General features: G+C 50.3%; 10 protein-coding genes across 10 annotated transcripts; 8 read left to right on the top strand and 2 right to left on the bottom strand.

Moving 5' to 3' along the window:
* Positions 1-467: 467 nt before the first annotated feature.
* K444DRAFT_631675 (uncharacterized protein) lies at positions 468-2,308 on the top strand (the record flags this gene model as incomplete). The annotated part of the gene is made up of 2 exons (XM_024883399.1): positions 468-2,216; positions 2,267-2,308. 2 exons carry the CDS (start codon positions 468-470, stop codon positions 2,306-2,308), a joined length of 1,791 nt encoding a protein of 596 aa, XP_024734377.1.
* A 322-nt stretch (positions 2,309-2,630) lies between these two features.
* K444DRAFT_631674 (glutamine synthetase/guanido kinase) lies at positions 2,631-4,153 on the bottom strand (the record flags this gene model as incomplete). The annotated part of the gene is made up of 2 exons (XM_024883398.1): positions 2,631-3,350; positions 3,527-4,153. The coding sequence occupies 2 exons, from the start codon at positions 4,151-4,153 to the stop codon at positions 2,631-2,633; spliced, it is 1,347 nt and encodes a 448-aa protein (XP_024734376.1).
* Positions 4,154-5,317: 1,164 nt separating this feature from the next.
* Positions 5,318-6,115, top strand: K444DRAFT_27966 (uncharacterized protein). The gene is made up of 4 exons (XM_024871553.1): positions 5,318-5,364; positions 5,427-5,804; positions 5,855-5,942; positions 6,003-6,115. Exons 2-3 carry the CDS (start codon positions 5,429-5,431, stop codon positions 5,905-5,907), a joined length of 429 nt encoding a protein of 142 aa, XP_024734375.1. The 5' UTR covers positions 5,318-5,364; positions 5,427-5,428; the 3' UTR covers positions 5,908-5,942; positions 6,003-6,115.
* K444DRAFT_533654 (WD40 repeat-like protein) lies at positions 5,951-7,831 on the top strand (the record flags this gene model as incomplete). Its single annotated transcript, XM_024875168.1, has 4 exons — positions 5,951-6,349; positions 6,399-6,459; positions 6,507-7,118; positions 7,170-7,831. The coding sequence occupies 4 exons, from the start codon at positions 5,951-5,953 to the stop codon at positions 7,829-7,831; spliced, it is 1,734 nt and encodes a 577-aa protein (XP_024734374.1).
* A 566-nt stretch (positions 7,832-8,397) lies between these two features.
* K444DRAFT_490476 (S-adenosyl-L-methionine-dependent methyltransferase) lies at positions 8,398-9,075 on the top strand (the record flags this gene model as incomplete). The annotated part of the gene is made up of 1 exon (XM_024873199.1): positions 8,398-9,075. A coding segment is annotated over one exon (678 nt), but the record flags the coding sequence as incomplete, so codon positions are not given.
* Positions 9,076-9,491: 416 nt separating this feature from the next.
* On the top strand, positions 9,492-9,881 carry K444DRAFT_28099 (uncharacterized protein). Its single transcript, XM_024871560.1, has one exon. The coding sequence runs from the start codon at positions 9,620-9,622 to the stop codon at positions 9,815-9,817; it is 198 nt and encodes a 65-aa protein (XP_024734372.1). The 5' UTR covers positions 9,492-9,619; the 3' UTR covers positions 9,818-9,881.
* A 667-nt stretch (positions 9,882-10,548) lies between these two features.
* Positions 10,549-11,923, top strand: K444DRAFT_614870 (uncharacterized protein). The gene is made up of 2 exons (XM_024880609.1): positions 10,549-11,740; positions 11,834-11,923. Exon 1 carries the CDS (start codon positions 10,710-10,712, stop codon positions 11,541-11,543), a length of 834 nt encoding a protein of 277 aa, XP_024734371.1. The 5' UTR covers positions 10,549-10,709; the 3' UTR covers positions 11,544-11,740; positions 11,834-11,923.
* Positions 11,834-13,395, top strand: K444DRAFT_614869 (Rho GTPase). The gene is made up of 6 exons (XM_024880608.1): positions 11,834-11,953; positions 12,016-12,048; positions 12,106-12,164; positions 12,218-12,398; positions 12,450-12,682; positions 12,854-13,395. Exons 1-6 carry the CDS (start codon positions 11,924-11,926, stop codon positions 12,915-12,917), a joined length of 600 nt encoding a protein of 199 aa, XP_024734369.1. The 5' UTR covers positions 11,834-11,923; the 3' UTR covers positions 12,918-13,395.
* K444DRAFT_27885 (uncharacterized protein) lies at positions 12,629-13,328 on the top strand. Its single transcript, XM_024871547.1, has 2 exons — positions 12,629-12,682; positions 12,854-13,328. Exon 2 carries the CDS (start codon positions 12,978-12,980, stop codon positions 13,242-13,244), a length of 267 nt encoding a protein of 88 aa, XP_024734370.1. The 5' UTR covers positions 12,629-12,682; positions 12,854-12,977; the 3' UTR covers positions 13,245-13,328.
* A 203-nt stretch (positions 13,396-13,598) lies between the features above and the next one.
* Positions 13,599-14,918, bottom strand: K444DRAFT_665030 (uncharacterized protein). Its single transcript, XM_024887041.1, has 3 exons — positions 14,202-14,918; positions 13,918-14,146; positions 13,599-13,848 (listed from the first exon to the last, which is right to left on the bottom strand). Exons 1-3 carry the CDS (start codon positions 14,851-14,853, stop codon positions 13,656-13,658), a joined length of 1,074 nt encoding a protein of 357 aa, XP_024734368.1. The 5' UTR covers positions 14,854-14,918; the 3' UTR covers positions 13,599-13,655.
* Between the last annotated feature and the right edge of the window lie 1,161 nt (positions 14,919-16,079).

Below are 16,079 nucleotides of genomic sequence, written 5' to 3'. Positions count from 1 at the left end.
TTTGAACATACAGTGGTGTCAGAAAGTTTTTTGATTTCTCGGACATTATATAATCTCTGCCAGATATCATGGCAGGCTGTCTAGGGACTTCTCCTCAGCCTAGGTTTTCGGTCGCCGAACAAAGTTCGTTAAGCGAGAATTGTCCTCACCAAGAATAAGGGGTTCAGCTCGCTAGATCGGTTTCTTGGGAACGCTCCATCAAACTCACCGAAGGATGTTTCGGATTATGCCAGCACCCGTCTTAAAAAACATTTAGTGGTCGTGCTGAATACCGGCTGAAAGGTAAGATCAAAATGCCATCTTTGAAAGGTATTATTCTAAAATCAATCAAGAAAATCGTCACGCGTACGGAAACTACTAGTACCTCTCATCCCTCTGATGCTCAGGCTCTTTGGTCAGAATACGTCTTTTACTCACCGCTTGAATCTACTACCTGGACGGGTGATCCAAAGTGAGCCACTACCGGGATGACTTCTTCCTTTGCTCCAGCACCGTCGGCGGCGAGCGCAAAAATTACTGGAGCGGCACTCATCGCACGAGCACTTCACCAACTCGGCGTTAAAGTCATATTCGGTCTGGTCGGAATCCCCGTTGTTCAAATTGCAGAAGAAGCTATCGCTCTAGGTATCAGATTCATTGCTTTTAGAAACGAACAGGCTGCAAGTTATGCTGCAACAGCATATGGCTACCTCACCGGGAGACCTGGCGTCTGTCTCGTGGTTGGTGGGCCGGGTGTTCTCCACGCAATGGCAGGAGTAGGGAATTCCTCAGCCAATGTTTTCCCTCTGCTGTTGATTGCTGGGTCGAGTGAGACTCATCTGGTCACGAGGGGAGCTTTCCAGGAACTCGACGCGATATCTCTGCTCACTCCACATACCAAGACTGCTGTTCGTCCGGGACTTGATGCAATCCCTCGCTCGATTTCTGACGCTTTTCGGACGGCATATTATGGGAGACCTGGGACCAGTTTCGTTGATCTTCCGGCAGATGTCATTCAAGGGCTCAAGGAAGAAACACAACCTTTGAAGGTACTTCCAGCTGCACCTCGTGCAGGAGCCGACCCAGAAAGAATTGTAGAGGCTGCTGAGCTATTGCGGGCAGCTAAGGCGCCACTCGTCGTTGTTGGCAAAGGAGCAGCATATGCCAGAGTAGAACAAACGATACGCCAGCTTATCGACCAAACGAAGATGCCTTTCCTCCCAACACCAATGGGTAAAGGAGTTCTGCCCGATTCCCACTCCTCCAACGCAGCTTCAGCACGATCAACTGCTCTCAAAAACGCAGATGTAGTTCTCGTTCTTGGAGCCAGATTAAACTGGGTCCTTCACTTTGGAGATGACCCAAAATGGAACAAGGATGCTAAATTCATTCAAGTCGATATCTCGCCCGAGGAAATTGGCAAGAACGGGGGAAATGCAGACCTGGGCATCATCGGGGATCTTAACATCGTCGTGTCCCAGCTTTGTATCACACTTCAAGGATGGACTTACGACACTGACTCCTCGCCGTATATCCAGACGCTCCTCGCCAGCAAGCAGAAGAATGAAGGCAACGCTGCAAGACTGGCCAAAATCAACAAGACGCCAATGAGATATCACCGCACGTTCGACATTATCAAGAAAACTCTCCACCGTCTTTCTCCCCCAGAAGACGGCAATATTGTATACATCTCGGAAGGCGCGAATACAATGGACATCTCACGCAGCGTCTTCCCCGTCGAGGAACCCCGACTAAGACTCGACGCCGGCACGAACGCCACAATGGGCGTCGGCCTAGCCTATGCCATCGCCGCGCACTCTGCCTACAACCTCCCTAACCCCGAAGGGCTTTCGCGCTCCTCGGCCCGCAAGAAGATCGTGTGTCTTGAAGGCGACTCCGCGTTCGGCTTCTCGATGCCGGAAGTTGAGACGATGGCGAGATATAGCATGGATGTCTTGATCTTCGTGATAAACAATGGAGGGATATATCATGGGGATTGTGATGATGCTGATGAGTGGTTGAAGCTACAGGAGAAGAGTAGGGAGGGACATGCAGGGTTGCGGAGTACGAGTTTGGGGTATCAGGTTGGGTATGAGAAGATGGCTGAGATGTGTGGGGGGAAGGGGTTCTTGGTGCATACGCCGGAGGAGTTAGAGAGGGCTACAGAGGAGGGCTTCAAGGCGAATGTCCCGGTTGTAGTTAATGTTATTATTGAGTCAGGGGCGGGGAGTAAACTTGTAAGTTCGCTTTTTGCATATATATTTGGTTTGAGACTAACGATTGGTAGGAGTTTGCTTGGCAGAAGAGTGCGAAGAAAGAGGGTGAGTAGGTGCGGGGGGTCTAGGCCGGATGGTAAGATCTTACGTTTAAAGTGCGGACCTTTTTTTATTAAAAAAAAAGGACAGGGGGGCTATCTGGGAAAATCTGAAAGCGCAAGTATATCATCTTCAAGAAATAACAGAATGTGAATCGATGTGTGATATAACTCGGGGGCTGGTGCTTGTTGGATAGATAGGCAAATGACAATCTCTATGCCTCTCGTGCTAAATCTCTTGAGAAACATCAAATCTAATTCAACGGGCCTCATTTCAAACAATGCCAACGGAATGATGCAAATCAATATAAGCAGAGGAGGTGTTCGTTTAGTGCACTCAAAAGACAACCATAGACAGCGCCCTCCTCTCAGATAGAATCAGCTTTCCGAAAATTTCTTCCTCTTTCCCCTTGATCTTCAGATACCGATCAATGATTTCCGGTCCCAAAGCCTCTTTCAACTCCTCATTCGCCTTCAGGTTCCCAAGCGCCTCCTTCAAACTCGTTGGCATCTTGTCCTTTATGCCAAACTCCTCGACCTCTTTGTCGTCGAATCCCAAAATAGCAATCTTTTTGTGATCCTTCTGCATCAATTTCTTGTCCTTCGAGATGCCGAGTAGTCCAGCAGTGAGGATTCCCGTCATGGTGAGATACGGATTTGCCGTGCCGTCGATACTTCTTAATTCCCAATGGCCAGGTCTGACTTTCCTGATGGTAGCACTCTTATTCTGCTCACTCCATGTAATCCATTCACCAGGGTAAATCCTGGCATTGCTATCGTAGTTTGGCATGAAAAATGCAGCCAGTGATTTCCAGCTCTCTAACAAGCCCGCTAAGAAAGCATCTTCCTTGTCTTTCTGGGAAATGGACAAATGGTGATGAAGTCCAATACCCGATAACTTCTCAAATGGCTTGGGGAACAAAGTGGCACGCAGCCCATGTTGTCGAGCGATGTTCTTGATGGACTCCTCGCAGTAGATCAACGAATCTTCTGCTTGCAGCGGAGCAAGAGGCTCGAGAGAGATCTCGAATATACCGGGACCGCCTTCGCTATGGAACTGCCCCGCAAATTAGCAAGGTAAAATCCCAAGGGTACATGAGGGAGCTGAGAGCTCCAGAGCCGCCTTGCTCTCAAGACACAATGCCCAAGGAATCATGCCGGCTCCCGAAACAACTCCTGTGCTCCTAGCTCTCATAGAAGGACACAGCAAATTAGTATGAGAATAAGCCTTACCTGCCTCACGTCGATTCCGGCTTTCGTGATCGAGTGCACAATCTCCTCGATTATTGGCGTGTACTTGTTGTTCAAACTAGCTGCGGACCAAGCATTTGGAGCGATGGGAAGATGTTCAGGTGTCCCTTTGGAATCATCGAAGATGCAGAACTCGATTTCAATGCCCACAAGTAAATCAATGTCGTGCTCTTTCTTGGCGGTGTTGGTGATCTCTTGAAGGCGACTGCGAGGACAACGCCGAAAGCCTTTGCCGTCTTTCTCCCCGCCTTCGTAAACAAAGCACATGACTTGTGCATGGCTAGGATGATAATGGCACACTTTGAGGGAGGACCAGTCTGGCCAAACTTCAGCGTCGCCAATGTCATAGTCCTCGAATTGAAATTCGCCATTGACAGTCAGAGCGGTAAGGACAGGAGCAGGTGTTGTGATTGGCTCGTGCTTTGTAGCAAGAGACCGGGCGAACTTTTTCGTGGCAACACGCGCAAACAAAACACTGGAGAAGTCAACCCATTGAAAACGGATGAATTCGATTGACGGATTGATAGCAAGGAAGGTCTCGAGTGCAGTAGGATCTGCAACGCCATCGCGGAGCGATAGGGAAGACTGGTTTTCAGATAAGTCGCCCATAGTTGAGAAGTGAGAATGGAGAAAGTGACTTCTTTATCTGTTGAGAGGGAGAACGTCGGATGCTTTCATGTACGTGAACTAGTAGGCCGGTTATCAGAATGGCAAATCAACCTCACGTCAGCCCGAGACAGCTTCGAGGAGATTCCGCGTCGCCTCAGCCAATTGCTTACATGGATTGCTATACGATTGCTGTTTCATTCGAGCATACAACGTATTGTTGATTATCATTCGGCTGGCTTAGCGTGTGGTTACTAAGCCTGCCAAGGGGACGTGGACATGATCGCCACTGGGAGCTGCAGTAGTCCGCGGGAGCTGCACCACTCCTTCTTTTTACTTCGTAAGTCGGTTAACGGCCTACTCCGTAGAACAGGGCCCAAGTCTCATTCGTTTGTTTCGCGAAGCTGAACCGGACGTCTTACTCTCCCCCCCCCCTAAATAAATGTAACAGTGGGTCCAAGTGCAGGGGTTTTTTGGTATGGCAACTGGACCGTGCCAGGCTGGTTTTGCGGGGACCCACTGTTACATTTAATTAGGGGGGGGGAGAGTAACAGGAAGGTCTATTGAACTCTAGATTCCTTGAGCCCCACACGTCATAATATCGTATTGGCCCTTACAGCGTTTCGAGCAGTCGGGAATGTCAGAAAATCATCAATACAAGGAAGCCGATGAAAAATGGGAACATACATAGAATCTGTAGCAGTATTAGGAGCATGGAGATAAGCACAGAAAGTCACTAGAACTTTCTAACGCGATAATACTATATGCGCCTGTTTCAGTGGACAGCACCCTCATGCCTCCCTGCTTGTCACCTGCGGTGGGTCCGCTGACGGCCATGCATCAAATGGAAGCCGACGACACTCGCTCAGAAAAGAAAATCTGGTCTGCGAGTTTGTAAAAATGCTACAAGTCCAGAGACTGCTATTGGCCGAGGGAGCAGTGTGCTAAATTTCTCCTTCAGATGTCCTATAGAGTGCTGGGAATTGATGCAATGTTCAAGAATATGGTTGATGCAGACAGCTCTCCAGGACTGCTTGCGCCCCTGCCCTGGCTCGGAACGTAGCACAGACTCCTTGTTGGCGCAAATCCAACCCTGAATTGTCTGGGGAGGCATCTTAAAAAGAGTATTGATGCCTTTCGTATGCTGCCAAAACTTCGGCGAGCATGCGAAGGGAAGTGCTAGAAGAGAAAATGCAAAATAAGCGTTGGAACATGTATGAATCTCTCCCCGCAGGCGGACGTAAGGATTTAAGTCCGGATAACATCGATGGTGCAGGGATGGAGCGGAAATCAAGTGGGGTCCCGATAGAAGTCTCATCATCGTTTATCGACAACTTCAACACTTACCAATCTCACCATCAACCTATCTCCTCGACCCAAGCCGGGTGTGCGCAGTGTGGGTGTCGAGTGTCGAGTGTCGAGACAGAACAGTTACAACAGCTCCAAAGTATTGCATCCACAAGCATGGCTTCAAGTTCGAACCCGCCTGACGCTCGCATGAGCAGCGATTCCGACCCTGATTACGAGCCGGGCGGGGAAGAGGACGAAGAGGAGCAGTCGGAAGGAGAGAACCTTGCACAGGCATATCTCGAACGCTTACTCGCTGGCGAACTGGGTGTCGAAGATGAAGCCGAGGAAGAAGATGGACAGGAAGGTTCGAGATATACCCGTCTGGACGACATCCCAAGCTAATTACCCTCAGAGGACGAGATGGAATTTGGCGACATCCGGGTCGAAATCGAGGAAGAACCCAGTAACATAGACGAGACCCAAGCGGAAAACGACGAAAGGAGTGAGCACATGCCGTACATTACTATTCTTCAGATCCTCCTGCTTATCAGTCAATTTGCAGTCGCCCGGACGAGACGACGGGTCTTGCGTTTACTACAGAATTCCGAAATTGGACGGATTTTCCGCTTTGCCCCAGACGACGACGAGGATGAAGATTTAGATTGGAATCCCAGATGGGCTCGGAGACGACAAAAGCCAGACCCAAATCGATTTCCCAAAGTCCCGAGTGATGCCGGCACAGAACTCATGAACTCCGGCTTATTTGGTGCGAATCCAGCACAAGTCGTCACCTCTAGGGACAAGATGTCGTTGGGAAAGAAGAAGAAACTGGCATGGAGAATCATGGAAAGAGAACTGGCAGTGGGAAATTCTGCGACGGAGAAGCTGAACAATAGGGTTTTAGCTCAGGTCAGAGCAGCTGTCCACTCCCTATAATTTGAGCTAACAAAAGCTCAAGGGAATGATACCTTCCACCCAAGCCGATATGATCATCCACTATGACGAGCCGGTGTACTCAGGTACGCAGCATATCGCCAGCATGCCGCTGATGCTAACAACACCCTAGGCCAATTTTCTGATGACGGAAACTTCTTCTTTTCTGCTAACAAGGACTACCATGTCCGGATGTACGATACTTCGAACCCCTACAAGTGGCGATATTACAAAACTGTCGAATATCCTTTCGGTCAATGGACCCTCACGGATGCTACCCTGAGCCCGGACAATAAATATCTAGCATACACTTCCATCACAAGCCAAGTATGCCTGGCACCAACCGATCCAAACGATATGGGAGATCCATATACTCTGGAGTTAGCAGATATGGGTAATGGTCGGCCCACTCTTACTCAGCGAATGCGGTTCAGAGGACCTTTTAATATCTGGTCAATCCGGTACTCCGGAGATGGCCAGAGATTGGTTGCTGGCACTTCGGGCGGATCCATCGTTGTCTATGACATTGAATCCCGGCGTTCCCTGCATCGAATACTCGGCCATGACGAGGACGTTAATGCAGTTTGCTTCGCTGACTCTTCTTCGCCGCACATCCTATATTCTGGTTCTGATGACACGACCTTAAAAGTTTGGGATACTAGGAGTCTTGGAGACAGTCGTGCGGCAGGAGCCTTTGTTGGTCATATTGAAGGACTCACCTATATTGACAGCAAGGGTGATGGCCGTAAGTAACAACCTTCCCTTACTGCAAAGTATCTTCTGACTCGATACTTAGGATATATCCTGAGTAATGGGAAAGACCAAAGCATGAAGCTTTGGGATCTCCGAATGGTCATGCAGTCCGGTGACTTTGAGAGAATCAAGCCTCAGAGAAGAGCAACAAGGGAACATCACTTCGACTATCGCTGGGGCACGTACGATGAGGACGATTGGTATCAAGATCCTCATGATAATTCTCTGGTTACTTTCCGAGGCCACAAGGTGCTACGAACCCTAATCAGATGCCATTTCTCCCCTCCAGGAAGCACGAACTCAAGATACGTATACTCAGGAAGTGAGGACGGGAAGGTATTCATCTGGAACATGGATGCCACACCCGCTGGAGTCATCGACGTCTTCGAAGCAACGAAAAACTCCCGACCATTTCCTGCCTCGAACATGGATATGGGCTGGGACAACACTACTCCCACACAATGGAGAACGTGCGTCAGAGACGCAAGCTGGCATCCCAGCGCACCTATGATCGTAGCATCCGCATGGAGCGGCTACGGCATGTCAACAGGAACATGCACAACTCATTCTTGGAATGACGGAGCGAAGGATGATGATGCGGAGCCGAAGATGGGAGCGAGGGTTAACGAGAAGCTGGAGCATGATCCCGAGTTCTACGCCCGGTCGTCCAATCGATACATGAGATCAAGGATGAGATACAGATAGGTCCGATGTACCGAGTACAAGTGCAATTCGGCATAGATTCGGGGCACAAATTTGTAGATATGGGTGCATAGGTGCTGGGCGGTTGGGAAACATTGGTGCATATTGGCGGAGGTGTTCGGCAAGTGCTTTTTGGTAGCCCTTCAAATTGTGACATATTGACAGAAGTACATAGTTATAGATACATGAATATTTGAGGCAATGGGCAGGTTTCTTCGGCTTGCGGACGAGTGACGACTCTCTCGTCAGCTGTGCAATCATGGCAAGGGAGACCCCAAATTCATTGACGCTCCCAAGTGGCCTGCTGAGATTTTCTCACGTTCTCTCGTAAGAATGACCGTATAGCCTGAATCTGCATATGAAGCAATCCAACACAGCCACGTGATCTCCTTGCTTCGGCGTGACTCACTTACATGCATGAAAGCCCGCGGGGTACAAGGAGTTTCAAAAGGGGGAGTTCCGCATAAGTTGTATGTCCTCCCCACCTTTGGACAAGTTACTTCACCATCCACGTCTTTCTCTTTTCAACAGGAACAATGGCACAACCCGCTTCCGCTGAACCAACCCCCTCTCCCCACCCCTCCAAGAAAATCGTCGAGCAAAGCTACGACAAGATCGCTCCCGCATACCTAGAATGGACATCCTCCTTCCCTTCTCCCCGCCTCACTTACCTCCATAAACTGCTTCCCTTGCTGCCCCCTCCCGCTTCAGCATCAATCCTAGAGCTCGGCTGCGGCGCTGGCGTCCCTTGTACCCAGATCTTGGCTCGGCACGCGAGCTCGCTCATTGCGGTTGACATTTCTGCTACGCAGCTGGAACTTGCTAGAGGGAATGTTAAAGGGGAAGGAGGGGAGGGGAGAGCGGAGGTTGAGTTTGTGAAGAGCGATATGCACGCTCTTTCCTTCCCTGATGAGGCGTTCGATGCAGTGGTGGGGTTTTATTCCATTATTCATCTTCCGAGGGAAGAGCAGGTTGCGCTGATGAAGAGAATTGAGAGCTGGTTGAAGCCGGGAGGATATTTTCTGGCGAACTTTTCGGCGAGTGCGTGTGAGGAGGCCTGGCAGGAGAGCTGGTTGGCAGAGGGGAGTGGGATGTTTTGGAGTAGTTGGGATGAGGGGAAGACCATGGAGATGGTGAAAGAGGCGGGGCTGGAGGTGTTGGAGGGGAGTGTAGTGTGGGAGGATGAGGGGCTGGTTGGGGGACGGAATGTGGGATTTCTTTGGGTGCTTGGGAGGAAGGGGGGCGAGGGAGGCGTGACTAAGGGCGAAGCGAAGCAGGAATAAGCGACAGTAGGTGATGGTCTTTCGGAGGATCAACGAATAACCGAATCGAGATAAGGGGGAAGCACAATGGGAAAAGGAGACGTCAGATGGTGTGAGTACGGGGTGGTTAGATAAAATCGTCCATGGAACACTCTTTTGAAGCCAGAGAGTAGATTCTTGGCTGAGGGCCAAGATATACAGAGTCATCATAGCGAGAACTGCAAGTAAGAAGTAAGCTTTGGTACAAAAGTCAGAGAGTGCGTTCACGGCCATGTGTTCGGATGTTCAAAGCGCTGTCAGTGGTCCAAGGTATGCTGCAGGTTGCCTCACTCATGACAAGGATTGACTCGAGTCATTGAACAGTAATTGGAGGCAATAATTGGAGGCCTTTCAAGCAGCCACTTTCCTATCTGGCAGGTGAAAATATTCAACATGAACGGTGAACAATAAAACGGCTTTCTTGAAAAAAAGACAGACCTTTAGGAGCAATATAAACATATACGCCCTTTTCGAACTTCTTCGCATCGCAATGTTTTCTAGTTCGTTCATGACCTCGATCACACCACAAGGGTATCGGAGATACACTTCCATTTCTTCGCTTCAAAGGCGGCAGAGTCGCGGATCGCCACGGAGACTTTCCACGTGGGGTCGAGGGGGCTTTTCAGGGGGGTTTCCAACTTTCCGCCCAGCGGCCGCGAGCCCCTTTTCCTGCACACCGCGACTTTGAAGGCGGTTGGCGAATCGGAGACCCGGACGCCGAAACGTCGCACCTCCCCGGATGTGGGAAGACAACGCTGGTGGTGGTGGTTAGTAGTTACCAAGAACCAGGAAACTTTCCATGTACAACACAATTCTCAGCGTGAGGCTAAAACCTGCAATCTGCAAAGGCAGCAGCAGGGAATGAGATGAATCTCCCACGTGGAGCTAATCTTAGACCACGCCGCACTCGCAAGAGATGGCTGCTGTTCCAGAAGAATCGAACGACCCAGAGACGTTTCCTGTGAAACATGCCGTTGAGAGAGAGAGAGGAGGCCACGGTCCAACTCTCTTGGAGGCGGGCGAAGAAGGCGGTCCTGAATCCTGATGGGCCATCCGCGCCAACTTCCACTTGGTCCCGCACCACTGCAGCGCAGACTTCGGACAATTGCATGTGAAGGTCGGGCCAGCAATTGTTTCGAAACGCTGGGGACGTCCCGAGAGTTTGATCTCCTGGACCGTGACCGTGGCCGTGGCCGTGACCGGACGCTGTCGTGAACAGGTTCTAGGTTCTGAGGGTTCACAGCTTCCATCACAACTTCACACTCACAAGGCAGCTCGTGCCTTTAACCTTTCCTTATCGCGGTTTATCTGAGACGGTGTTACCTAAGGCGGGTCGTGCTGCAGGGATGCAGGGCCAGCATAAAAATAATAAAACCAAAACCAGCCTCCAGTGCAAAGCTCGAATCACTGTACCTTTTTGCCGACCAAGAATTACAACTATTACAAGCCCCTACTGCACCGAAATAAACATTCCCGCATTCTCGTGCGGCCCATTCCTTGTATGATTTGCATTTCGGGTCGATACGAGGGCCGCACAGAAGGATCGCGGTGCTGGACTGACTGATGAGGTGAGGTGTTGAATGGCCCGAGATCATCGCAGCAAACACCAGACAGACATCAATCACATCACATCACTGAGGCAAGAAACGAAACTGCCCTCCTCCTCCTCCTCCTCCTGCTGCTGCTGCTCCTCCCCTCCTCCTCCTCCTGCTGCTGCTCCTCCTGCTTTGCCCTCGCCCTCGCCCTCTCCTCTACTCGCTGTGCAGCCGCTCTCCTCGATCCCCCACCAACCACAACACTCACTCGCCTCCCCTTTGACGCCCCTGTCAACCCATCAAATCCGCGCCCGGTCTCGCCCTCCATCACCTATTTTCTTACTGCTCTCCATCACCACCCATCTGCTGCCCACGCGTCTTGGTAGCGAAACGGTTGGACATCAGCGACCCCATCACCTCCATCTCCTTGCACGCGCATCTGGCCTGCCTCCTGCTCCTGCATTTGCATTTGCAGCCCTGGTGCCGTCCGTCAGTGCAGCTGCTTGCTTGGCGAGCCGCCGCCAAACGCCCGCTCCTCACATCGAGTCAAATCTCCAAGCCCAAACCCAATCCCAACCCCAATCCCCAATCCCCAATCCCCCCAATCCCACCTCCACGGACAAGAACCGAATCACGTTACGTCCTGAAAAGTCGAGGCAAACTCCAACAACCGCCCCCCCCCTCCTCCCCCTCCCCGCCGTTGTCACTTGTGTTTGGCAGAAACAGCAGCGCCTATTCGGAGCCCGTTTTTCGCCCCGGCGCGCGTTCCGCCCAAGCTTCCTCGGGTGTTCCATACCAGCGTGCTGTTACAGATCTGCATCAAGTGCCGCCTCGAACCTCACCTTTGCTCTGTGCTCAGGCTCTCTCGCACACGCTTAACCTCCTCCACGGGTTCTCCTTTTTGCTGCGCACTTGCTCTCTGCCACTCCCTCAAGCCCCCAACGTCGGCGTAAAGATCGCTCTCTGTCATCGAGTTCGCCTGCAGGCAGTACCCATTTTCGATTTGCATAAACGCCCGAAGCTCGTTGCAGCTCTCTGCTCATCATTCCCTTGTTCCCTCCACAAGCTTGAGTAAGGTACCTACATCTAACAGCCTCGCCTCATCTATCCACTCAGGGAGGCGGGAAAGTGTGCTTCCGATGTGTCAAAAAGGTCTAACCTTCATGCAGAAGTAGCCTCTTCCCTCGACAAACATCCTCGAGAAACCCGACTTCAGAAATCTTCTCAGTACTTTCACCAAATCTCTACCTCATTTAAACATGGCGGCTCCAGGAACACAATCGCTCAAGGTTAGTCTCCCCGCGCCACAATCTTACGTACAGGTAGAGGCTGACAGGTTTCTTCTGCACAGTGCGTCGTCACCGGTGATGGTGCTGTTGGCAAGGTATACAATATTCCGCGAACCCTGCCAAGTACCGCAGATAGCTGATAGCTTCTGCAGACATGTCTTCTCATATCCTACACCACCAATGCCTTCCCCGGCGAGTACATCCCCACGGTGTAAGTGCGAGTGATAAAAAGGACGCGAAGGAAAGACGCGCTGACTGTAACAGCTTCGACAACTACTCGGCTAGTGTTATGGTGGATGGCAAGCCGATCAGCTTGGGTTTGTGGGATACCGCTGGACAGGAGGATTATGATCGATTGCGCCCTCTCTCCTACCCCCAAACCGATGTCTTCTTGATCTGCTTCTCCATCGTCTCTCCCCCGTCCTTTGACAACGTGCGCGCAAAGGTTTGCAGATACCTAGATCTTGCAATTGGGCGGGTGCTAACTTCACCATAGTGGTTCCCCGAGATCGATCACCATGCTCCATCCGTTCCCATCATCCTCGTTGGCACGAAGCTCGACTTGAGAGAGGATCCCGCTACACTTGATAGCTTGAGACAGAAGCGCATGGAGCCAGTTTCGTATGACCAGGCCTTGATCGTTGCGAAAGAGATCCGGGCACACAAGTACTTGGAGTGCTCTGCTCTTACTCAACGAAACCTCAAGAGCGTGTTCGATGAGGCTATTAGGTACGTTGGTTGGCCCTCGCTTGGCCCCCGCGACTCACCAGCCGCATGGTCGAGCACTGGCCGCTTGATCAAGCCGCAGTGGTTCGAGATGCTTGATTACTGCGGCTTGGAGTCACTAATCAGAGCGGCTGGTGTCTGCGGCTTGAGTACGAAGCTAACTTCGAAATACAGAGCTGTCTTGAGCCCACGGCCCCAAATACAAAAGAAGAAGGGTGGCAAATGTACGATTCTGTAAAGAGATACCATTCCGGACAGTTCTGATACATTGGGGCGGGAGGACGCATTAAATCATACCATGTTCCTTTTCGAGATGAGATTGAGATTGAGGCTGGCATTTCTCTTCAACTGTCTAGAGATGGAAGCACAAGCTCCTACACGAAGCACAACATCTGAGCAGGAGAAGAACGCTTGGTGGCTGTCTCTTCGGGGTATTTTCTCTTCTACTCGAAAATCTTCCTACTTATTTGTTCTCTTCTCAGCAGCAGTCGGCAAAGGGGGTTTAAGCGAGGGAGTTGTTGACTGCAGCATGGGAAAGGATGACTTCTGCATTCCCTGTAGATAATGCACTGTGGGGAATGAGTAATAATGATGAACGACCTTCGATAGTTTGCATAGCATGCATTTCCTTGTTTTATGGCATACCCTTTATTTGTTTTGAAAAGAGAGATAAATCAAAGGAAATACGATTCTGAACGAATTACACTGTACTATCCCCTCCCATGAATAATTATGGGTGGGTCCAATATTCGCCACACTATCATGCCACAATTCACACCACTAAAGGCACGCAATCGAGGGTCTATAGCGAATAGCGGCTCTCGAAAGCACCTGATATTTCCTAATTCGGGGATACTGACGAAGTTTCAGTGTGGCGTTACCAAAGGACCCACTCGTAATTATTCAAGGGGGGGGATAGTATTGGTATCTCTGAATGCGTGAATCTAACATAAAAAGGTATCCTAAGACACAAGGCTTATGCAACTGGCACTCTGCCTCTCCTGCTGGGATGGATTGCGCTCTCATCAATAGTCTTCCCGCCTTCAGCAGCCTTTTCTAACTTGGCCTTTTCCTCCTCGTGTATCCTTCGGAACCGCTCTTCATTCAGCTTCTCATTCTTTCCTTGAATCTTTGCTTTTCGGTCTTTAGTATTACCACCTCCTCCAGCCCTATAGTCTCCTTGTCAGTCCATGTCCTTATGCCAGCTATTAAGGGAGGTATGCATAAGTGGTACATACGTGAGCTCCACATTGATCTTCCTAGGTGCCGACAGCCCATCATCAAACATGGAATGGTGAAAGAGCTTCAGACATGTCTTCATGTGATCATAACCCTCAAACTCCACAAACGCAAAGCCTTTTGATTTTGAGGGGTTGTCTTTTTGTGTTAAGTGGCGGACGGATTTGGGTTTCACGGAGGCGAAGTGGGCGGTTATGGACTCAGTTGTTGCAGTAAATGGGAGGTTGCCTACAGCAATTGGTTAGAAATCGGAATCGTTGGTGAGAAGTTAAAGGATTGTTACCTATAAAGACAATAAACCTCGCAGCTTTTGAAACTTTTCCTTCCTCGGACTGTGAAGTCTCCCCATTCGCAGAAGTACCTTTCCGCTTCTTCTCCCGGTTTCGATTGTTCTTCTTGGATTTCTTTTCTGCTGTTTCCTCTGCAGTCTCTCCATTGGTCTTCATGGATGCCTCTGGGGCTTCTGTAGGTATAGGACCCTTTGCAGAAGCTTCAGCAGCCTCTCGTGCTTTGCGCTCAGCTTTGCGCTCTTTCTTGCTCTTCTTCGGCGCTTCTGGCTCTTCTGCCATAACTGCATCCACATCCACCTCTTCAGGCGCCTCTTCCTCCTTTGCAGACCCCAATTTCTTATCCTTTTTGCTCTTCTTATCTTTCTTGGGCGCCTTCACCTCACCCTGGACCTCCTCCACAGCCTCAGCTTCCTCAGTCTTCCTCCGCTTCTTCTTATCCTTCTTATCCTTTTTGGACTCCTTGCTCTCCTCAATCACCTCGTCGTCTGCCTCCCCATCCCGCTTCCTCTTCTTGGATTTCTTCTCCACCTTCTCTACCTCGGCGGTCCCGGCTTCGTTATCGCCTGGTAAGTCGGGAATTGCGTCTTCGAGGGCGCGCTTTTTGGCTTTTCGCTCGGCACGAGACATGTCTGTTGATTTCCCCATACTGGTGACTGGATTTGGTCTGTGGTTGGAAGGTTGTCGAGTTGGTGATCTGGTGTGGTTTTCTGAGACTTTTTTCCCTCAAGGTTTTGGCTGGCAGAATTTTTAGCGGGCTAGGCGGGGATGAAAAGTGCCCCACTTCAGCTGATTTGGTACTGTGACTCTCTCTCTGTGAACGCACCGAAGTAGGTACTTCATAAAGTCAGTAGGCTTTAGAATCCATAATCGTGGACACTTCACAGCTTGATCTGTTCGTATAGTTGAGATCTTTTTAATTTAAATATGTTGTCCTTTCAATGGAAGTTCCTTCGCAGCAATCTCCTCTTTCCAGCCTCCCTTCATGGGCTGGATCATAGATACGTGAAAGTTGTGCAACCTCTTATCTCTGAACCCATTTCTTCCCTCCTTCCCCATATTCTATAATCATCAGATATGGCAGACGTCGCCAACGGTGGATCGTCGAAATCATCCCCCTCACTGGCTCGGGCCAAGAACGAGACCAACACCAGCGAGAAGCTTTGCTACCAGACGACGCTCAAGCGGGGACGAACGAGGGTGTTGAGATTAAGAACACTAGGCCAAAGATTCTTACACTCGAAGATGGCGCCTACATTTTAGAATCCCAGCCAGAAAAGTCAAATAGAGCTCCCGCCATCTCGGATCAAGCTGCTTTAAATGGCGGCGTCTAGTCGCCCACTGCCCCTTGAATCGGATTATGTTTCTCCAAGGACCAAGAGAGAGCTCGAAATCGCAGGGTGGGACAGAAATATTACTTCCTTGACACCAAGTAACGAGATCATCGACAGGTTGGTGGCCTCCTTGTTCGATCTACAGAGGAGGCATGTTGTATCGCAAGCTCTAAACCGCAGCCAAGAATGGGAGCCAATACTCGTGCTCGATGGACTACATTTGAGGAACATCCGACGTCTTTAGTTGCGACTTCTTGATATCTCAAGAGGTTGTGCTAATCCACGCGTTGTTAGTGAAGACGAGGTTCATTTATTGCTCCACCAGTACCGTAGTTCTTGGTTTTAATTAGACAATCATTAATCAAAAGCGAACTAACTATCCACCTGAAGGAGAAGCTCTTGATTATTATGAAACTATCAAGAATGACCAGCGGCGTTCAGCTTCTGTGCTGTCCAAACTCGGCGGCTTGGCCACCCACCTCAAAGAACACGATGTCTCCATCTGGTGCATGGTCAACGCTAACCAAACGGGAAATTGCG

This window comes from Hyaloscypha bicolor, assembly GCF_002865645.1.
Source record: "Hyaloscypha bicolor E unplaced genomic scaffold K444scaffold_116, whole genome shotgun sequence".
Classification (NCBI taxonomy): Eukaryota; Fungi; Ascomycota; class Leotiomycetes; order Helotiales; family Hyaloscyphaceae; genus Hyaloscypha; species Hyaloscypha bicolor.
Note: the sequence above shows the minus strand (reverse complement) of the source record. Positions and strands in the feature narration are given on the sequence as shown.

Bases quoted from the DNA above. Each gene is read 5' to 3' on its own strand.
- K444DRAFT_27966 (XM_024871553.1), top strand. From the start codon at position 5,429: ATGGAGCGGAAATCAAGTGGGGTCCCGATAGAAGTCTCATCATCGTTT. The intron at 5,805-5,854 runs GTTCGAGATATA...TTACCCTCAGAG, and splicing joins GGAAGAAGATGGACAGGAAG to GACGAGATGGAATTTGGCGA.
- K444DRAFT_614869 (XM_024880608.1), top strand. From the start codon at position 11,924: ATGGCGGCTCCAGGAACACAATCGCTCAAG. The intron at 12,049-12,105 runs GTATACAATATT...TAGCTTCTGCAG, and splicing joins GTGATGGTGCTGTTGGCAAG to ACATGTCTTCTCATATCCTA. The intron at 12,399-12,449 runs GTTTGCAGATAC...ACTTCACCATAG, and splicing joins TTGACAACGTGCGCGCAAAG to TGGTTCCCCGAGATCGATCA.
- K444DRAFT_665030 (XM_024887041.1), bottom strand. From the start codon at position 14,853: ATGGGGAAATCAACAGACATGTCTCGTGCCGAGCGAAAAGCCAAAAAG. The intron at 14,147-14,201 runs GTAACAATCCTT...CAATTGCTGTAG, and splicing joins GAGGTTTATTGTCTTTATAG to GCAACCTCCCATTTACTGCA. The intron at 13,849-13,917 runs GTATGTACCACT...AGGAGACTATAG, and splicing joins AAGATCAATGTGGAGCTCAC to GGCTGGAGGAGGTGGTAATA.
- K444DRAFT_27885 (XM_024871547.1), top strand. From the start codon at position 12,978: ATGTTCCTTTTCGAGATGAGATTGAGATTGAGGCTGGCATTTCTCTTC.
- K444DRAFT_28099 (XM_024871560.1), top strand. From the start codon at position 9,620: ATGTTTTCTAGTTCGTTCATGACCTCGATCACACCACAAGGGTATCGG.
- K444DRAFT_614870 (XM_024880609.1), top strand. From the start codon at position 10,710: ATGGCCCGAGATCATCGCAGCAAACACCAGACAGACATCAATCACATC.